The 16,851-nt window shown below is 37.8% G+C and overlaps 1 protein-coding gene across 6 annotated transcripts in view; it reads right to left on the reverse strand.

The window, feature by feature from the left end:
* Positions 1–16,851, reverse strand: part of LOC102921379 (zinc finger MYM-type protein 4) — a 128,172-nt gene that overhangs the window by 68,846 nt on the left and 42,475 nt on the right. For 2 of the 6 annotated variants that reach the window (XM_076565074.1, XM_076565075.1), the window contains exons 3-6: positions 13,171–13,230; positions 5,126–5,647; positions 3,302–3,363; positions 2,788–2,958 (exon numbers count right to left, since the gene is read on the reverse strand). The exons of 1 other annotated variant lie outside the window; for it this stretch is intronic. In XM_076565074.1, coding sequence (XP_076421189.1) covers positions 2,788–2,958; positions 3,302–3,363; positions 5,126–5,639 — 747 coding nt within the window. In that variant the 5' untranslated portion in view covers positions 5,640–5,647; positions 13,171–13,230. Of the gene's footprint in view, positions 1–2,311; positions 2,368–2,787; positions 2,959–3,301; positions 3,364–5,125; positions 5,648–13,170; positions 13,231–16,851 lie in introns of those variants that run through there. 3 more of the 6 variants (XM_076565076.1, XM_076565073.1, XM_042271878.2) reach the window with 2 other exon arrangements.

Consider the following 16,851-nt stretch of genomic DNA (forward strand, 5'->3'; position numbering starts at 1 on the left):
AATAAAGTGTTACAACTCAGTACTGAAAAAGAAAGAAATCTACATTTCCAGAGAGGGTATGAAAAAGCATGAGGCAATAAGAAGAGAGCAGAATGCAGGCAGGAAGAGAGTAAAAAGGAAAGAAACAATATCTAGAGTTACTTGTAATATGGCCTCCTCCCTTGCAGGATTTCTGCAACTACCAGAGGTTTGACTGAAAACAGAAATAACTGCTCAGGGAAACCTACTCACGTGCTAGGATTGCTCTTCTGTGGAGACCACTCTGTGACCCTGTACGTACCAGGACCTACGCCCAGGACTGTCTACTCTCAAGAGACCAAACAAATAAGTAATAAGTCCTTGAAGCAGTTCTTCCACATAATCATTCTAAAACTCAATAGTCAGCACTTTAGAGCACATTTTGTAATTTTGAGTCAGTGTATAAAATACAGGCAGTGCTATCCATTCTATCCTATTGACACTCTCTAGCCACTGGAAGCTCTACTTTAAGAACAACAATACTAAGAATTTTCCCAATGCCTTCTATCCCCCACTTACTTAACCTTAGCCTTTATCCTGAGGAAAGGTCAATGGGTCACATACAAAAGAAAGAGAAACCTTTAGTATTCTACCAATATAATGATTTCTTATGAATTTTCAAGGTCCACATGGGGAAATGAGGAGATTAGAGATCTTCCCTGTACAAAGACAAGGTTATAATCTTCACACAAACACATGGTCACATGAATTTCCCTGGCTATTAGGACTTTTACACCTAATGCAAATACCCAAGATTTCCACTTCTCTTGTTTCTACAAACTACACTAAATTTATCATCTATTGAAATATTTCAGATTCCTTCTACTGTCTTTGTTGAGCCAACTGCACTCATATCCACCCAATTTCTGTAGGTCAACCACCATCCTAATTTCTCTACCTTTTCCTCAGTGTTGCAGAATTCTTTTGTGAGTTGTGGGCTACCTCTATGGGACATCATGGGCCTATCCCTTTAAGAGGTCAAACCCCACAGCCTGAAGAAATAGGATAGAACTCACTGAACTCTCTCTCTGGGGTTGATAAGCCATGCTCTGGTCGAACAGCTCTTAATTTCTGTTACATGGATCTTCCATCGTCCTTGCTACATATTCTATGCTGAACTAAATCATATAGTATGAAATTTTCTGCCACCCCATGTCATGGCAGCTATTTCTCCTACTATTTATTTGTTTGTTTATTATATGATTGATTGTTTTTTCAGAATAGGGTTTCCTCTGTGTAGCCCTGGCTGTCCTGGAACTCACTCTGTAGACCAGGCTGGCCTCGAACTCACAGAAATCTGCCTGCCTCTGCCTCCTGAGTGCTAGGATTAAAGGCGTGTGCCACCACCTCTGGCTTACTCATCCTTTTAAGTTATCCTTGATGAAGCTCCTCTCCAGGTTTTAAAGCAAGTTTATCTTTTTTCCTTTAAGGTCCTAATATGCTGTTTCTGATATATTGTATTGTTTCTTTTGAATGTTCTACCTCACATGGCTCCTGGGGTCACAATGCCTTCTCCCCCTAAAAAAAAAAAACAACACCATTTTTGACAGGTAACTGTGTCTCAGCTCCTTTCATAAACCATTTGCTTCTCTTTCTGTATTTTACACTCTATCGCTGCCTAGTCTTTTTTCTCTTTGATATAAAACAGTGGTTCTCTACAGTAAATGATTTTGCTCCCCAGGAATATCTGGCAGTGTCTGACGATACTTCTGACTGTTATAACCAGAGAGGGACAGAGCTGCAAGTGAAACCAAATAGAGGTAGAAACCAAGGATATGCTAGAGATCCTGAAATACATAGAACAAAGCCTCATGATAAAGAATGGTCTTGTTCAATATCAGTGGTACTGAGGTTTAAAAAGTGCTGCTCAAAAAAGGCTTCATGAACAATTCTCTTCCATACATGTCTCATTCACAAACTCCCTTATATAGCAAAATAAGAAAAAGGAAAGCTTCCTTAGATTAGATATTATTTCACAGAAATACCTACTCTGTGTTATCTCTATTTTTCCCTTTCTGAATTCATGACATCTGAACAAAATATATACTACCTTCAAATAGTTGCTACTATTATATATTCATTGCTTAAATTCCTTTCTACATTTCAGTCACTATAGCCTGAGATGTGGCTTCTTTCTTCCGTTCCAACCACTACAATGCATTCAACTGCATGGGTAATTTAACTGACTGATTTCAGTTCCAGGATTCTTATGACTTACTTCCAGAGAGTCTTGAAACAGTACAGCTAGACCCTTGCCCTTACTATCTCAAACTTGGAATCATGAATCACTCACCAATGCCTCCTTTCCAATAATCTGGTTCTTCAATCAATTAACCCTTCCAAGATAATTATGTCCATTAGCCCTCCTGAAAGACAGTTAAATGCATACCTAACCTGTACCTCATTAGTAGTAAAAGGCTCTATGAATTAAACTACTCCACAAACCCATGTGCCACCCTCCTCCTAGGTTTTCAGCCTCATATGCTGTCTCAGTCTTTAAATCTCAAAGATGCACCAGTCTCCCAATTCCATATTAAAATGCTCACAAAAGCCACAGTGCTATTAAAAGACAAGAGCAAAAGTCTTAATACACTTTAGAAACATTTTCATGTAATTGTTGCTAAAGCCTTGCAAAGCAATTCAAGTTGCTTCAATCACAAACTCTTTTCATCCTGTCAAACTATTTCACTTAAGTACTTCCTCTTTCAAATGAGTAAGTTGATGTGTAGAGCAAAAAGAAACAAGGAAGGGGAAAGGTCAAATGTTTACTTGAGCATTTTCAGGTTCATCTTTAACTCTGTCTAGTAGTCCCTGCTGAGGCGCCACTGCTTTGTCATACTCATCATCCAAAGGTTCTTCTTTAATTCTAATATTTGATGCAAAGGAATTCCCCAGTTCCGAACCAATGGATTCTTTATTGGCAAATGTGTAGCTGGAGTCCTAAAACACAATATAAAGGATTAATAAATATTCAAATTTAAAAATTATTCCTCTTCAGGGTTAATACCCAAAGAAAAGCTCACTGGAAATGAATTCTATGGACATACATTTGGTGTCCCTATGCCTAAAAGCTGATGCACTATATGTCTAAATATCAAATGCAAATGAAGAACCTAAGAGCCAAGGCTTTTTAGAGTATCTCCAAAGATGTCCTTATGCAAATAGTTAAAAAAAAAAAAACTCAGTGCTCTGTCTAACACAAGCAGAATTTTTAAAGTGACATAAAGAAAACTTTGACACTTGCCACGGTTAACAGCAATCTACATACACACTGAAAACTTACCCTAAAGTTTGTTTCTGGGGTTTGTGGTAAATGAGTATGTAATGTTTCTTCAACTTGATTAGCTATTGAAAGAAAACAAACAAACAAACACATGTATATGAATAACAAATCTTATTTAAAAAAAATGACCTAAAAGGCAATTATTTGAAATCATCTCTCTATTCCAACAAAGAGTGAACTAAGCTCCAAAGAACCCAACATTTCATTCAAAGTTCCACACAACCTGCCTGCTCTTACCATTCAGCCTTACTATCACACACCTTTCCTTACTCAGAATGGTGACTTGATTTACTATGCTCTCCTCGGCAGCTCTGCAAAGTTCCCCAAATTTCTGCTTTCTGTCCTAATATTTACAGTCCCCAGACTCTGCTCAGTTCAAAATTGACCTCTATAGAACAACATCCCTTGTTCACTAAGTCTCTCTCATAAGAATTTCATGTGAGTCAGGAATGTGGCTCAGTGGTAGAATTATTGTCTAATATGCCAAAAAGTCTGGAGTCTAATACAAAGCACCTCAGGGAGCGAGGCAAATTTAGACTAGGTATAGTGACTCACACACCTGTTACTTAAAAACACTTAGGAGACAAGGCAGAACTGCAGTGAGTTCCAGGCCAGCTTGGGCTGAAGATTAAGACTCTGTCTCAAAAGTGAAAAAAGCAACCACTTTAACAACCCAGTTATTTACTCTTCTGTTATCTTATCTTACACATTCAATCTTAGGCTATTCAACTCATGATTAGCACTTCTACTACCTACCTGTCTTGTCTCTTCTATTACTAGGCATGCTCCTTCAGAAAAGATACTCCTAGAATTTCAATATCCATTAATAGGTATATATATATATACACATATGTATATATATACCTAATCACATATTAGAAATAAAGTATATACTTGCACAGCCTTGTATATAATATACACTGTTAAGCAGTTGCCCTTCTTCACAATATTGATTTGTTCTTTCTACAATACATTTCCTAGGGTTGCCAGAAGAAATACATGGATTGATATGATGTCGCTACTTTCCTAAACATCAATTTAACATTTAAGAAACAATTACAATCTTCTTGTAGAAGGCTAAGTCCCAAGAATACAAAGATGAGTAAGATACAATCTGGCTCTCAAGAAAGAAAAACAAAACAAGACAACAAATACTATAAATAAGGCATAAAACAAAATTCTGTGGGGATATAGGTAAGAAAACCATTCATGGAATGACTATAAAGTAGGAAAGATTTATGAATTATGATTCATTGGATAAGAAGTAATTTTGCAGGTGTATATAAACACAGAGAGAAAAATGAAACAGCAAGAAAGGTAAGCATTCAAGAAATGTGTGATATATTCAAGAACAGAACTGGAGCTATAATACAAGGTATGCACTGTGCAAAGAGAATCAAAAGGAACTTCAATGAACTCCTAAAACGGAAAATGGGGGTAATCTGTTTCAACTCCTTAGTTTAGACTACTGTAAGTGGGATAGCAATTTAAATCAGTGCCTAGAGCACAAAGATGGGAAATCCAACTTCAGATTCTAATCTTAAACCAATGAAACTCTACAGATGATACAAGCATCTTGCCTTTTTTCAAAATATTCCAACTCAAGGAGAAAAAATATGATTTAGAGCTATTTTCAACCACTTATACCACAACTAAATGTTACGGGGCAAAATTCAATCACTTTACAGAATAAGGAGAAAATAAAAAATGAGAATGTACAAGAGTTTAAAACTGTTCATATTTCACTTAACATAAAGAGTAATAAAAGCTCCATTATCGGTACTTTGTTATTGTGCTTTATGGTTCTATTCCAACAATTATTACCTGCTTTATCAAAAAAACTGCTTTTCAACCTTGAATCCAAACCTTTATGGGGTTTATCCAACCGTTTTTCATGTTCATGATAAGTTACGTCTCTATTTTTCTCCTTTCCAGAAAATGTCTCTTTGCTGTTTTCTCTTACTAAACAAAAATCTTTTCGTATTGATTTAAAGACAGAAACCTGATCAAACTGTTTAGGAAAGTCTTTTTTTAATTTATTTTGAATTTGTATTTCATTGTCATTGTCTGATTCATGATGAGAGGCTCTTCTCTCTACTTCCAAACTATCATCAGTATGAACTGAAGAAACAAGATTGTCCTTTGAACTAAAATCTTGTTCATCCTCATTGTCACTACTAACGACTGGAATTCCTGCAAGATCCCCAGAGTTCAAAAAATAATCATCTTCATCCAGCAATGAATTTTCAGATCCTGTTTGATTCGGCATTCCATAAGACATGCTGGCAAGGGTAGGAGTTAAGTTGTGGTCTGTGTCTTCAGACATTTCTGTATCCATGACACCACCTTAAAAAGTAAGAAACTGTTTAGACAAGTGAAGTGCTGAGGATGACTGCAGTCATAAGGTCTGTTTGCCATTTAACCCAATATATTTCTTCTTTGTCAAACCAAATATAGGTAACTTTACAATAGTATTCATTTAACATTTCTGATGAGATTATCCCTATCTGACACTTAAGGAAACAGGAAGCCTAAACTGGAAGACTACTGCAGGTTAGAAAGAAGACAATATGATATAGAAAAAAGAGCACCAACTTCAGAATCAGACCTATTTGTCTTGAAATTACAGAGCAAAAACTTCTCAATCTGTATATAAAGCAATCTAATACTCACCTTGAAAATTAATTTGTGGTGAGACTTAGTGACAATTATGTATAAAAAGCTACTCACAAAGTAATAAACACAGAAAGGAATATGAAAGTGATAACTATAATTTTTATAGTACATGTTCTGCAGAGTTGAGACCAAAACACTCACTATAATATATCCCTGGTCTTTAGTCCCAGAATCCCATTTTCTCTGCACAAACACCGATTCAATAAAGTTAAGGTTTACTATGCTAAGCATGCAAACATAAAAATAAATTTAGCTATCCTGCTAGCCTTCATAACTATATGCTGAAGTCTGTCTTACTACAAAACAAAGATTCACCTTTCCTTCCTTCACAAACCTCTGTTTTAAAAATGTTTTACCTAGTTTGTTCTACTTTAACAACCAAGCATTAGTTCACTGGTCTCCCAATTTCCCACTAGAATTACCCTCACCAACACCAGAGTCATATCCAACTGACTGTCTCCCTGCTGAATAAATTTTATCTCTTTGATACTATACTTCTTGCTACATACTGCTTTATTTTATACTCTATTTGTGGCTTCAATATTAGTTCTCCAAGATTCTAAGTTTCTTGTTTCATATAATCAAACTAAATTATTTTATTCGTTTCCATATACTTTGACTTGTGCTATTGACTTTTTCTTTCTTTTTTGGAACCATGGTACCTCAGGATGAAAGCCAGGGTCCTATGCATGCTAGGCAAGCACTTTGCCAGAGCTAATATCCCAACTTTAACTTAATCTTTTCATCCAAGATAGATTTAGTAGGGCTGGAGAGATGGCAAAGTGGTTAAGAGCACTGAATGCTCTTACACAAAGTAAAGACTGACAATATTAATAGCATACTTGTTAATCAATTCAAAAAGCTTCCTGTGGTTGGCTCTTTAACCTGGATCTATAATCTAATAAAACCCTTTGTTTATGTATAATCAAGACTTAACTATGCAGAATCCAAATAAAAGTTTCTTCTCCAAAGGCATTTTTCTAAAATATAAGCTATTCCATAACCCTTAAAGACCTCCCATACTCCTGTTCTCTGAAGGAGAGATGGATCCATTCACAGCACATATGTGATAAATAAGTACTACCACAGATTATAAGGACAAAATGGTGAAAACTCTATTAACAGCTGTTCTTACTTACAAAGCTACAAAAAAATGATGAGGAAGAAAAAAACCTACTAAGAGTATCACAACTCTTTATATTTTTACATCAGTAGAATGCTTGATAATTAGTGTGAAATAAAGAAAATTGGAAAATCCTCCTTGTATGCTTTCTAAAGTTCACAGAAGTTCACAGTTCACAGAAGGCGAGAGAGCATTGGACTTAATGCTCTATTAGAGCTCCTGGGTTCAGTTCCCTGCACACAACTCCAGTTCCAAAATCTGATGCCCTATTCTGGTCTCTGCAGGCACCAAGCACTCATATGGTACACTTACTTACATGAAAACACCCATACACATAAAATTTTAAAACTAAATCTTTCGAGCCAGGTGTAGTGCACATACCTTTAATCCCAGCACTCAAGAAGCAGAGGCAGGCAGATCTCTGTGAGTTTGAGGCCAGCCTGGTCTACATAGAGAATTCCAGGACATCCAGGGGTACATGGAGAGAGACTCTTCTTTAAGATAAATAAAAAAGGAGTATAGAGATAGCTCAGCAGTTAAGACAACTAACTGGTCTTCCAGAGGACCTGGGTTCAATTCCCAGCGTGCATATGGCAGCTAACAACTGTCTGTAACTCCAATTGCAGGGGATTGGACACTGCCAAACAGAGATATATGCAGGCAAAACACTAATGTACACAGAATAAAAATTAATATTTTTAAATGAATAATTTAAAATGAAATCACACAATAGATGGGAAACAGATGCTATTTTTATTCCCCTTTTTCTACTTTGAGACAGGGTTTCTCTGTGTAGCCCTAGCTGTCCTGTAACTGGCTCTGTAGACCAGAGTAGACTTGAACTCAAGAGATCTGCCTGTCTCTGCCTCCCAAGTGCTGAAATTAAAGGTGTGTGCCATCACACCTGATACAGACGCTAAATCTTAGAGAAAATGCATACTAAAGAACTCACAGCGCGTACTTTCTCATGGCATACAGTAGAGACAGTCAGGAACTGAAAGACTGCACAGGATGCGCAACATTGCAGATATTTTTATAGTCCTCTTTTCCAATTACTTAAAACTTCATCATAAGAGATTAAGGAGATACATATCCCAGCATTCTACCATACTATAAGCATTCTGAAGTCATCTTCTCTATCAGCATTTAATCCTTATTAGCAAGCCATGTTATAAGGTCACCAATTTCAGTTATATAATATATAAAAAAATCAATACTAACAAGTAATATTGGAAGAAACGTTTGTTATCTATTTCCATTAATAGTCAGGGAATAGGATAGAGAGAAAGAAGTAGGCACTCAGAAAAAATTTGACATGCAACTCACAGTTAAATACCTGCCAGATAGATCTAAGTTCAGACATTAAAAGGAAAATAAGAGAAGCCATGTTTCAATTATTAAGTCAGAATGTAATATTTAATGACAAAAAAGTATAAAACACAAATTTATTGAATAAAAATATAAAACAAAAATGAAAACTAATCAAAAGACAACAAATAAACTAGTTAAAATTATTTCATTGCACTACGTCACAAAGGGCAATAACAAAACAATCAAATACATATCAAAGCAAGGATTTTAACGAACATCCACAGATAGGGAGAGAACAACAGTCAACAAGAGAAATGTCAATTAATGATACAATGAACTACAGAATGACAGTAAGAAAAGAATGCTACAGAACAAGGATAGCAAAGGCCATGAAATATAGAGAGAAGAGATTGAGGGAAGAGATCACAGATGGACTTTGGAAAGCCTAAAATACATACTGTTTAATCCTTAGCAAAGAATTTTTCTCAACCCTTACAGTTAAATACCAGTAAGAATGAATGTAAACAAAAAGGAAGTTTGAGGCCAGATTGCACTACATAAGAATCTTTGTAGATAGATACAGACAGACAGATTAGATAGACAGACAGATATACATGTATGTATGTATGTATGTATGTATGTATGTATGTATGTATGTATATACTGGATACAACATCTCTTTTCACCAGTAAAGCAAATTAATTACAGTGCGTACACCAATAGACTATTACATAGCTACTTTTAAAAAATAAGGTGGCCAGATGTGGTAGTACACACCTTTAATCTCACCCCTTAGAAGGTGAATTTCTGTGAGTTCTAGGCCAGCTGGAATACACAGTGAATTCTTTCTTTCCTTCTGTTCTGTTGGTTTGTTTTTTGTTTTTTTCAATATGGGGCTTCTTTGTGTAGCCTTGGCTGTCCTGAAACTTGTTCACGCTGTAGGGCAAGCTGGCCTGAAACTCACAGAGATCCACCTGCCTCTACTTCCTGAGAGCAGGGATTAGAGCCATTTGCCACCACCACTCAAGCTGAACCCTTTCACACACACACACACACACACAAAAAAAAAAGGGGGGGGGGGAAAGGAAAAAAATGACAAAGGAGAAACATTCAAATGCAGGATCAGCAAAACTGCTTAATGAGTAAAACACTTGCCATATAAAACTGATAACCCAAGTTTGATCCCAAGAATCCACAAAAGAGGTAAAAACATACTACAAAATTTGTCCTCTGACCTCCACATACACAAAGTGGAACATGGATGTCTATATTCTCATATACACTGTTAGGTCCAAAGCGGCCCCCCAAAATGGCAGTGCTGGGGGCGAAAAAAGTCCTAAATAGAAGGACTATTGTTGCTATTGAGTAAACAGAAGCCTAAAAGTTCTGTCCTCCAGGGAACTCTCTTAACCCACCCTTAAGATCAATTACCTTCAGCAGGGGAATCTAGCTCCCAGTCAATCCACACAACCTGTATCAGCTAGCTCAAAGACTCCCACCCTGCTAGGCCACTTGCTTTTCCATCATTTTGCTACTCACTGCTCAGGCACACGTATACACACTCACACTCGGCGCGTACACACACACAAACTGAGGGTTAGTCTTGGCAGTTTGATCCCCAATAAATCATTCTTTCTACCCATGTAGTGGTCCAGGTTTAGTGGTTTCACTGTGCCCTCACTTACATTTGGTGCTAAAACCTAGGAAAGACAATGCAACTGCCACCAGACCCCCACCCCCATTTGAAAAAAAAAAAAAAAAGCCCTGCCTCTCCTAACTGAACCAAACTGTCAATATGACCCTCTTGGGAACTGATCGTTTGTTTCTGCGGACTCCTGCCACCAACAATATTCAACTCCAAATTTTAGAGTTCACCTTTTCAGCCTCTTCTCTCTTTCACCCCTTCTGTTCACTCATCTCTCTATAGTTATTCAATAAGTGTCCTCTCTGAGTTGCCTGATTTGTCTCTCATTGGCTTGCTGGGGCCTTGCTCTGTCTCTCTGTAACTTACTACAATAGTCAAGCCGGTATATCAGGCATCATCCTCCCTACATCCTCTTGAGTGTCCTACCCACAAAGAAGACTTGGCCAGGTGATTCTGGGCATCTGACAATCTCCTTCCCTTTAGGGACAACCTTGGATTCACAATGTCACTATAGCACTTAACCCTTCTCTCCCTCCATTCCTATGCTATTGGAATCCTCGCCCCAGTGAGATTCCTATTTATGAACTCTTTTCCTAAGCCTCTCTCTTCCACATTTTCCTTCCTCTGTTGCTCCTAGAAATTCTTTACTGCAACCTTTTAAGGATGTCTCCTTTCTTGCCTGCTCTGTCTCTCACTCTTGTCTCATTCACTTGCTGGAGCTTGAACTAACCATGGACTTTCATTAAACTCGTCAGCTCCTCTTGCCTACTTTCTCAAATCTCTTTCCTTCCTCAGATTCAGAAATCCCATTAATTGCAATAAGGCTTGGCATGAGTACAAACTAGATAATCCGTCTCAATGGCCAGAAAAGACACTCGATTTCCAAATTCTCAGATTGTGACAACTTCTCACCCCGCACAGCAAATGATCTGAAAAGTCCCTAATCTCAAAGCCTTCTTTGCTCTCCAATCACTCTAGGTTCTCCCTCTGATCATTGGATTCAGTCTTATAGAAAACTAAATGTCTTTTGGGCCAGTAAGGCAGTGGTGGCACACACTACTAATCTAAGCACAGAGATTATCTTGGGATATTATAATCTCGGGAGGCAGAAGCAGGTGGATCTCTTTGAGACCAGCCTAGTCTGCAAAGTGCTGTTACACAGAGAGACCTTGTCTCTGGGGATAGGGACTGGGCGCGCGCGCAGGAGGGGGCGGGGGCGGCGGTGGGGTATTTCTCATGAGTTTGAGAGGTGGCTCAGCAGTTCTTGCAGAGGACCAGGGTTCAATTGCCACCACCCACATGATAGCTAACAGCCATCTGTAACTTCAGTTCCAGAGGATCCAGGCACCAGGCACACACCCAGTGTGCTTACATGTTGCTTGGAAAACATTCTTACACATAAAACAAAAAATAAATCTTTAAATTGAAGTGTAATTTTCAGAAAATAAAGTAATAGTAAGTATAATTTTAACTTTAAAAGTTATGGTTAAATCAGTCAGGGGTGGCACACACTAATCCCAGCACTTGTGAGGCAGAGGCAGATGGGTCTCTATGAATTTGAGGACAGCCTGGTCGATAGACGTAGTTCTAGGACAGACATGCAGGGCTACACAGAGAAACCCTGCCTCATAAAAACCAGAAACAGTAGCAGTCTTTGATGGATTCTTCAACAAGTATGAGAAAGGATCACAAAAAGAGCTCAATGTCATTAATCATCAGGGAGTTGAAAACTAAAACCAGGGTGAAATGCCATCTGCTACTGAAACAGTACAGTTCAAAAGACAAAGAGACCACCTAAATAAAATGGATAAATTCCTTGGAATTATCAACAAATATTAACAGAGATAATATGAAACATAAAACATGCCTAATGTTACATCAGCTAAAGAAAGCAAATTCACAATTTAAAATCTTCACATCAATCTTCATGCCTGACAAGATGGCTCTGCATGTTAAGGCACTTGCTGCTAAGCCTGATGATCTGAATTCAGTACCTGGGGAAAAAATAACCAACTACCGTATATTATCCTCTGACCTCCACACAAGCACTGTGGGACACATACACACACATCCACATACACACAAGTAAATGTAATTTTAAAAAATAATTTTAAGGAAAGGAATCTCGAAAGGCATATTACTTGGGAAGTTGAACCAGAAGCATCCTAAGTTGAAGGCCAACCTGGACTACATAGTAAGATCTGTGAAAAAGAAAGGAAGAAAGGAAAAGGAATGAAAAGAGAGAAGGATGGGAGGGACAGAGGCTCCTTCAGTTTTATCAGAAAACTCTACTCAAAAAGTAATTATTAAGCTGCCAGTCATGGTGATACATGCGCCCAGGAGGCAGCTTGATCAAAAACACACAGAACCTTGTATATCAACTTTATACAAATTGTGTAAGAAAATCCTTTAAGAATTATACACAATATAAAAGAATCAATCTTCAGCCATTTCTGGAAATAAGACTGTGAATGTAGTTGATTTCACATATGCATGTAGGGATGTGAGAGTGTGTATGGTACACACATGAATGTCAGGTGAATAGGCATACAAAGTTCAGGGAAAGATGTTGGTGTTTTGCTCGATCACTCTCAACTATTTCCTTGAGACAGGGTCTTGTACTTCACAGATTTTGAAGCTCACTATTTTGGCTAGGCTAGCTGGCCAATAAAAGAACTCTAGGGATCCACCTGGCTATGCTCACCAGCCCTCTATAAATACTGGCATTAGTGCCCAGCTTTTTTTTTTTTTTTTTTAATGTGGGTACTACATAGTCTAATTCATGTCCTAATGCTTGCAGAGCAAGCACTCTTACCCACTGAACCAACCTCCTAATCTCATCAGTTTTCTTGGGTTTTGTTTTTTGAGACAAGAGTCTCTCTATGTGGTCAGGGCTATCCTGGAACTCACTATGTAGAACACGCTGGCCTCAAACTCACTATGTAGACCTGCCTGCCTCTGCCTCCCAAGTACTGAGATTGAAGGCCTGTACCCAGAGCCTATTTGATAAAAAAAAAAAAAAAAAAAAAAAAAACAAGAGCAATCATCACCAAATGACAAACTGTTAAGAACTAGTTCAAATGGAATCAGGAATCAGTCAAAGGTGACTATTACCTTGAATGTTATTTAACGAAGTCCTAAAAGTTTTAGCAAAGAGAATTTAACTTCCCGGCACTGCAAATAAACAAAACAAAAAAGAAATTATGTGATTTGACCAGTCATTGGAAGAAAAAAATTTCTTAGATGATTTTAAAGTGCGTCACTATAGACACAAATTTATTTTAAAATCTTACTGCATTTATTAAGGGAATTATGAGTTATTTAGATCATTCTTATAATAACCTATAAATACAAATAATCCATTTTCAAAAGTAACAAAATTCAGAAGCAATGACATAAGAAAGGGCATAACAAATACTTCTTACTTGAAAATAATCACAAAACTTTAATGAATGATGAAAAGTAAGTCGTTTATAATAAGATTAGTATAACACATGCCCTGCTATTAATACAAATATATAATAAAAACACTGATTCACTGGGAATTTAACTCAGTTGGTAGAGTTCTCATGTAGCAAGCATGAAGCCAGGGTTTGATCCCCAGCAACAAACAAAACCAAGTGCACTGGCACACACCTGTAATCCCAGCACACAGGAAGTATAGGCAAAAGGGCCTGTAGTTGAAGATCGTCCTCAGTTCCATAACAAACTCAAGACTAATTTTTAAAAAATGAGACTCTACTCCAAAACACATATAGATAAAACCATACAATCTTCTGGAAAGTAAGTACATGCATGTGTCAAGAACTACAATTTTTGTTTTCTTTTATTACTGGATATCCAACCCAGTGTCTCATGTGGGCTAGGCAACCACTTTACCATTCAGATATATATCCCTACCCCGATAAAATTTTTGTAAACTGTACAAAACCATGTTAAAATGTAGTATATTAATAAACACCTTAAAAATCATAAAGGAAAAAAATCTAGATAGTTCAAAAAGTGTGTGTAGTGCCAGTTTATTTGAGTTACTAAGGTAGGAAGATTACTTGAGGGTTTAAGATCAGTCTTGGTAACAGGGACTCTGTCTCAAAACCAAAAGGGCTGGGGAGATGTGTGGTAATATAGTGTATATCCTAATAAAGCTTGCCTGAGGATGAGAGGACAGAGACAGCCACTAGATTAGACAGTGGTGGCACATACCTTTAATCCTAGCACTCAGGAGGCAGAAATCTGTCTGGATCTCTGTGAGTTCAAGGCCACCCTGGACTACATGAGATGGACTCAGTTTAGGAGACAAAACACAGCCAGGCAGAGGTGGCCCACATCTTTAATCCCAGTCCTGGGAAGCACACACACCTTTAATCCCAGGAAGTGATGTGTGGGCAGAGACAGGAACAAAAATCTCTTTTTGGCTGAGGCTTTTCAGGTGAGGACTCAAGAGGCTTTCTGTCTGAGGATTCATGGAAACGGGATTGGCTGAGGAGTTGGAGAGGTAAGGGTGGCTGTGGCCTGCTCTGCTTCTCTGATCTTTCTTTCAGCTTTCATCCCAATACCTGGTACTGGGTTTTTTATTAAAAGACCTTTTAGAATTCAAGCAATGCTATGTAATCAGCAAACAGATCTGAGTTCAAATCCCTGACACAATGGTAAGAGGCCAAATATCAGTAACCTCAGCATGGAAATGAATAGGGAGACAGGTGAATGCCAGGAGTTTGCTAGACAACCAGTTTAGCTAAAAAGTAGAGTTTCAGGTTCAGTAAGAGACCTTGTCTTAAAAATAAGGTGGAGACCAACAGGGAAAAAAAAAACTAATCTTTCATGCATAAATACATACGCAACCTCTCCATACCTGTGTACAGACCCCACACACAAACTAAAACAAAACAAACTTTTTAAAAGTAATAAACAGCACCTTGCTTCAGCGGGTAAGTATCTGTCTAATATAATAAATCTAAATTAAAGCATAAAAATAGGAGTGGAGAGATGGCGCAGTGGTTAAGAGCACTGGCTGTTCTTACAGAGGACCTGAGTTCAATCCCCAGCACCCACATGCCAGCCTACAACTGCCTATAACTCTACCCCCAGGGGACTTGACACTTTCATACAAACATGCATGCAGGCAAAACAGCAATGCACATAAAAATAAAATATATAATAATAAAAATTTCCTGCCAGACATGGTGGTCCAGGTCAATAATATTAGCACTTGGGAAATTAAGATAGAAAAATCAGGAAATCAAGGTCAGTCTCACTTTATAGCATGATCATCCTAACCCTGGGCTACATCCTGGGTCACATCACACCTTGTCTCAAAAATACAAAAATAAATATATATAAACAAATGAAAAATGAAGAGATGCAGAGTAAAATACCTGCTTCATGTATACCATTCCATAAGTTGATCTTTGCCACCACTTAAAGGAAAAGATTTGGGAGGCAGTCCTTCCTATATTGACCTCTCAACTGTTAGCATTATAGTTATTAGCTGCTATGTACAACTGGCATTTAAGCGTCATTTAATTTAGCTGCTGGGTAGAGCCCACCCCATTTTTAAAAGATGGATAGTTTTTTATGTTAATGTACATAGTTCTCTTCTAAATAGCTTTTTTCTTATATATATATATATATATATATATATATATATATATATATATATATTGTGTGTGTGTGTGTGTGTGTGTGTGTGTGTGTGTGTGTGTGTGTGTGTAGGAGGAGGGAGAAAGGAGGAAAACACTTGTTAAGGGAAGGTCCCTCATGTTTCTACTGTGCATACTGGCCTTTGAACTTCTGGGTGACTTTCCCCTTTCCATCTCCTATATTAATCATAGGAGTGCTGGGATTAGAGAAGGACTGCCCCAAGTAAAAAATAAAAATTAGCCGGGCGGTAGTGGCGCACGCCTCTAATCCCAGCACTCGGGAGGCAGAGCCGGGCGGATCTCTGTGAGTTCGCGGCCAGCCTGGGCTACCAAGTGAGCTCCAGGAAAGGCGCAAAGCTACACAGAGAAACCCTGTCTCGGAAAAACCAAAAAAATAAAAAATAAAAAATAAATAAATAAATAAAAATAAAAATAAAAATTAGTGGTAAAAAGATGACTCAACAGTACCTGCTCTTCTAGAAGCCAGGTTGTATTCCTAGCACCCACCTGAGAGCTAACATCTGTTACTTCAGATCCAGAAAATCCACATTCTGATATCTGTAGGTACTACACACATGTAGTGCATAAGACATACATGCAGACAAAACACCCATACACATAAAATACAATGAAGAAAAAACTTTAGCCGGGCGGTGGTAGAGCACGCCTCTAATCCCAGCACTCAGAAGACAGAGCCAGGCGGATCTCTGAGTTCAAGGCCAATCTGCTCTATGGACAACCAGGACTATACAAAGAAACTTTCAAAAAAACAAAACAAACAAACAAAAACTAAGGCAAAACCAATGATCATTGGTTGGAATAGAACTGATCTTGCTTCTTATTTATTTTTTAAATAAATCTCCTATATTTAGGGCTAGTCTTGAACTTGCTATGTAACCAAGGATGGCCTTGAGTTCTTGCTCTTCCTGCCTCCACTTGCCAAATGCTGATTACAAATGTATATCACCATGCAGTGCTAGAGGAAAAACCTAAGGCTTGAGACGTGCTAAGTAAGCATTCCACCAGCTGAACTATAGCCCCAAACCCTATAATCTACTTTTCCAACCAAGGATTTTCCAAAATAAAATAAAGGGGAAATATGGACCACAAAGGAAGATAATAATAGATTTATTATCAATCAACTACATTAAAATTA

Source organism: Peromyscus maniculatus, chromosome 2 (genome assembly GCF_049852395.1).
Source record: "Peromyscus maniculatus bairdii isolate BWxNUB_F1_BW_parent chromosome 2, HU_Pman_BW_mat_3.1, whole genome shotgun sequence".
NCBI classification, from domain to species: domain Eukaryota; kingdom Metazoa; phylum Chordata; class Mammalia; order Rodentia; family Cricetidae; genus Peromyscus; species Peromyscus maniculatus.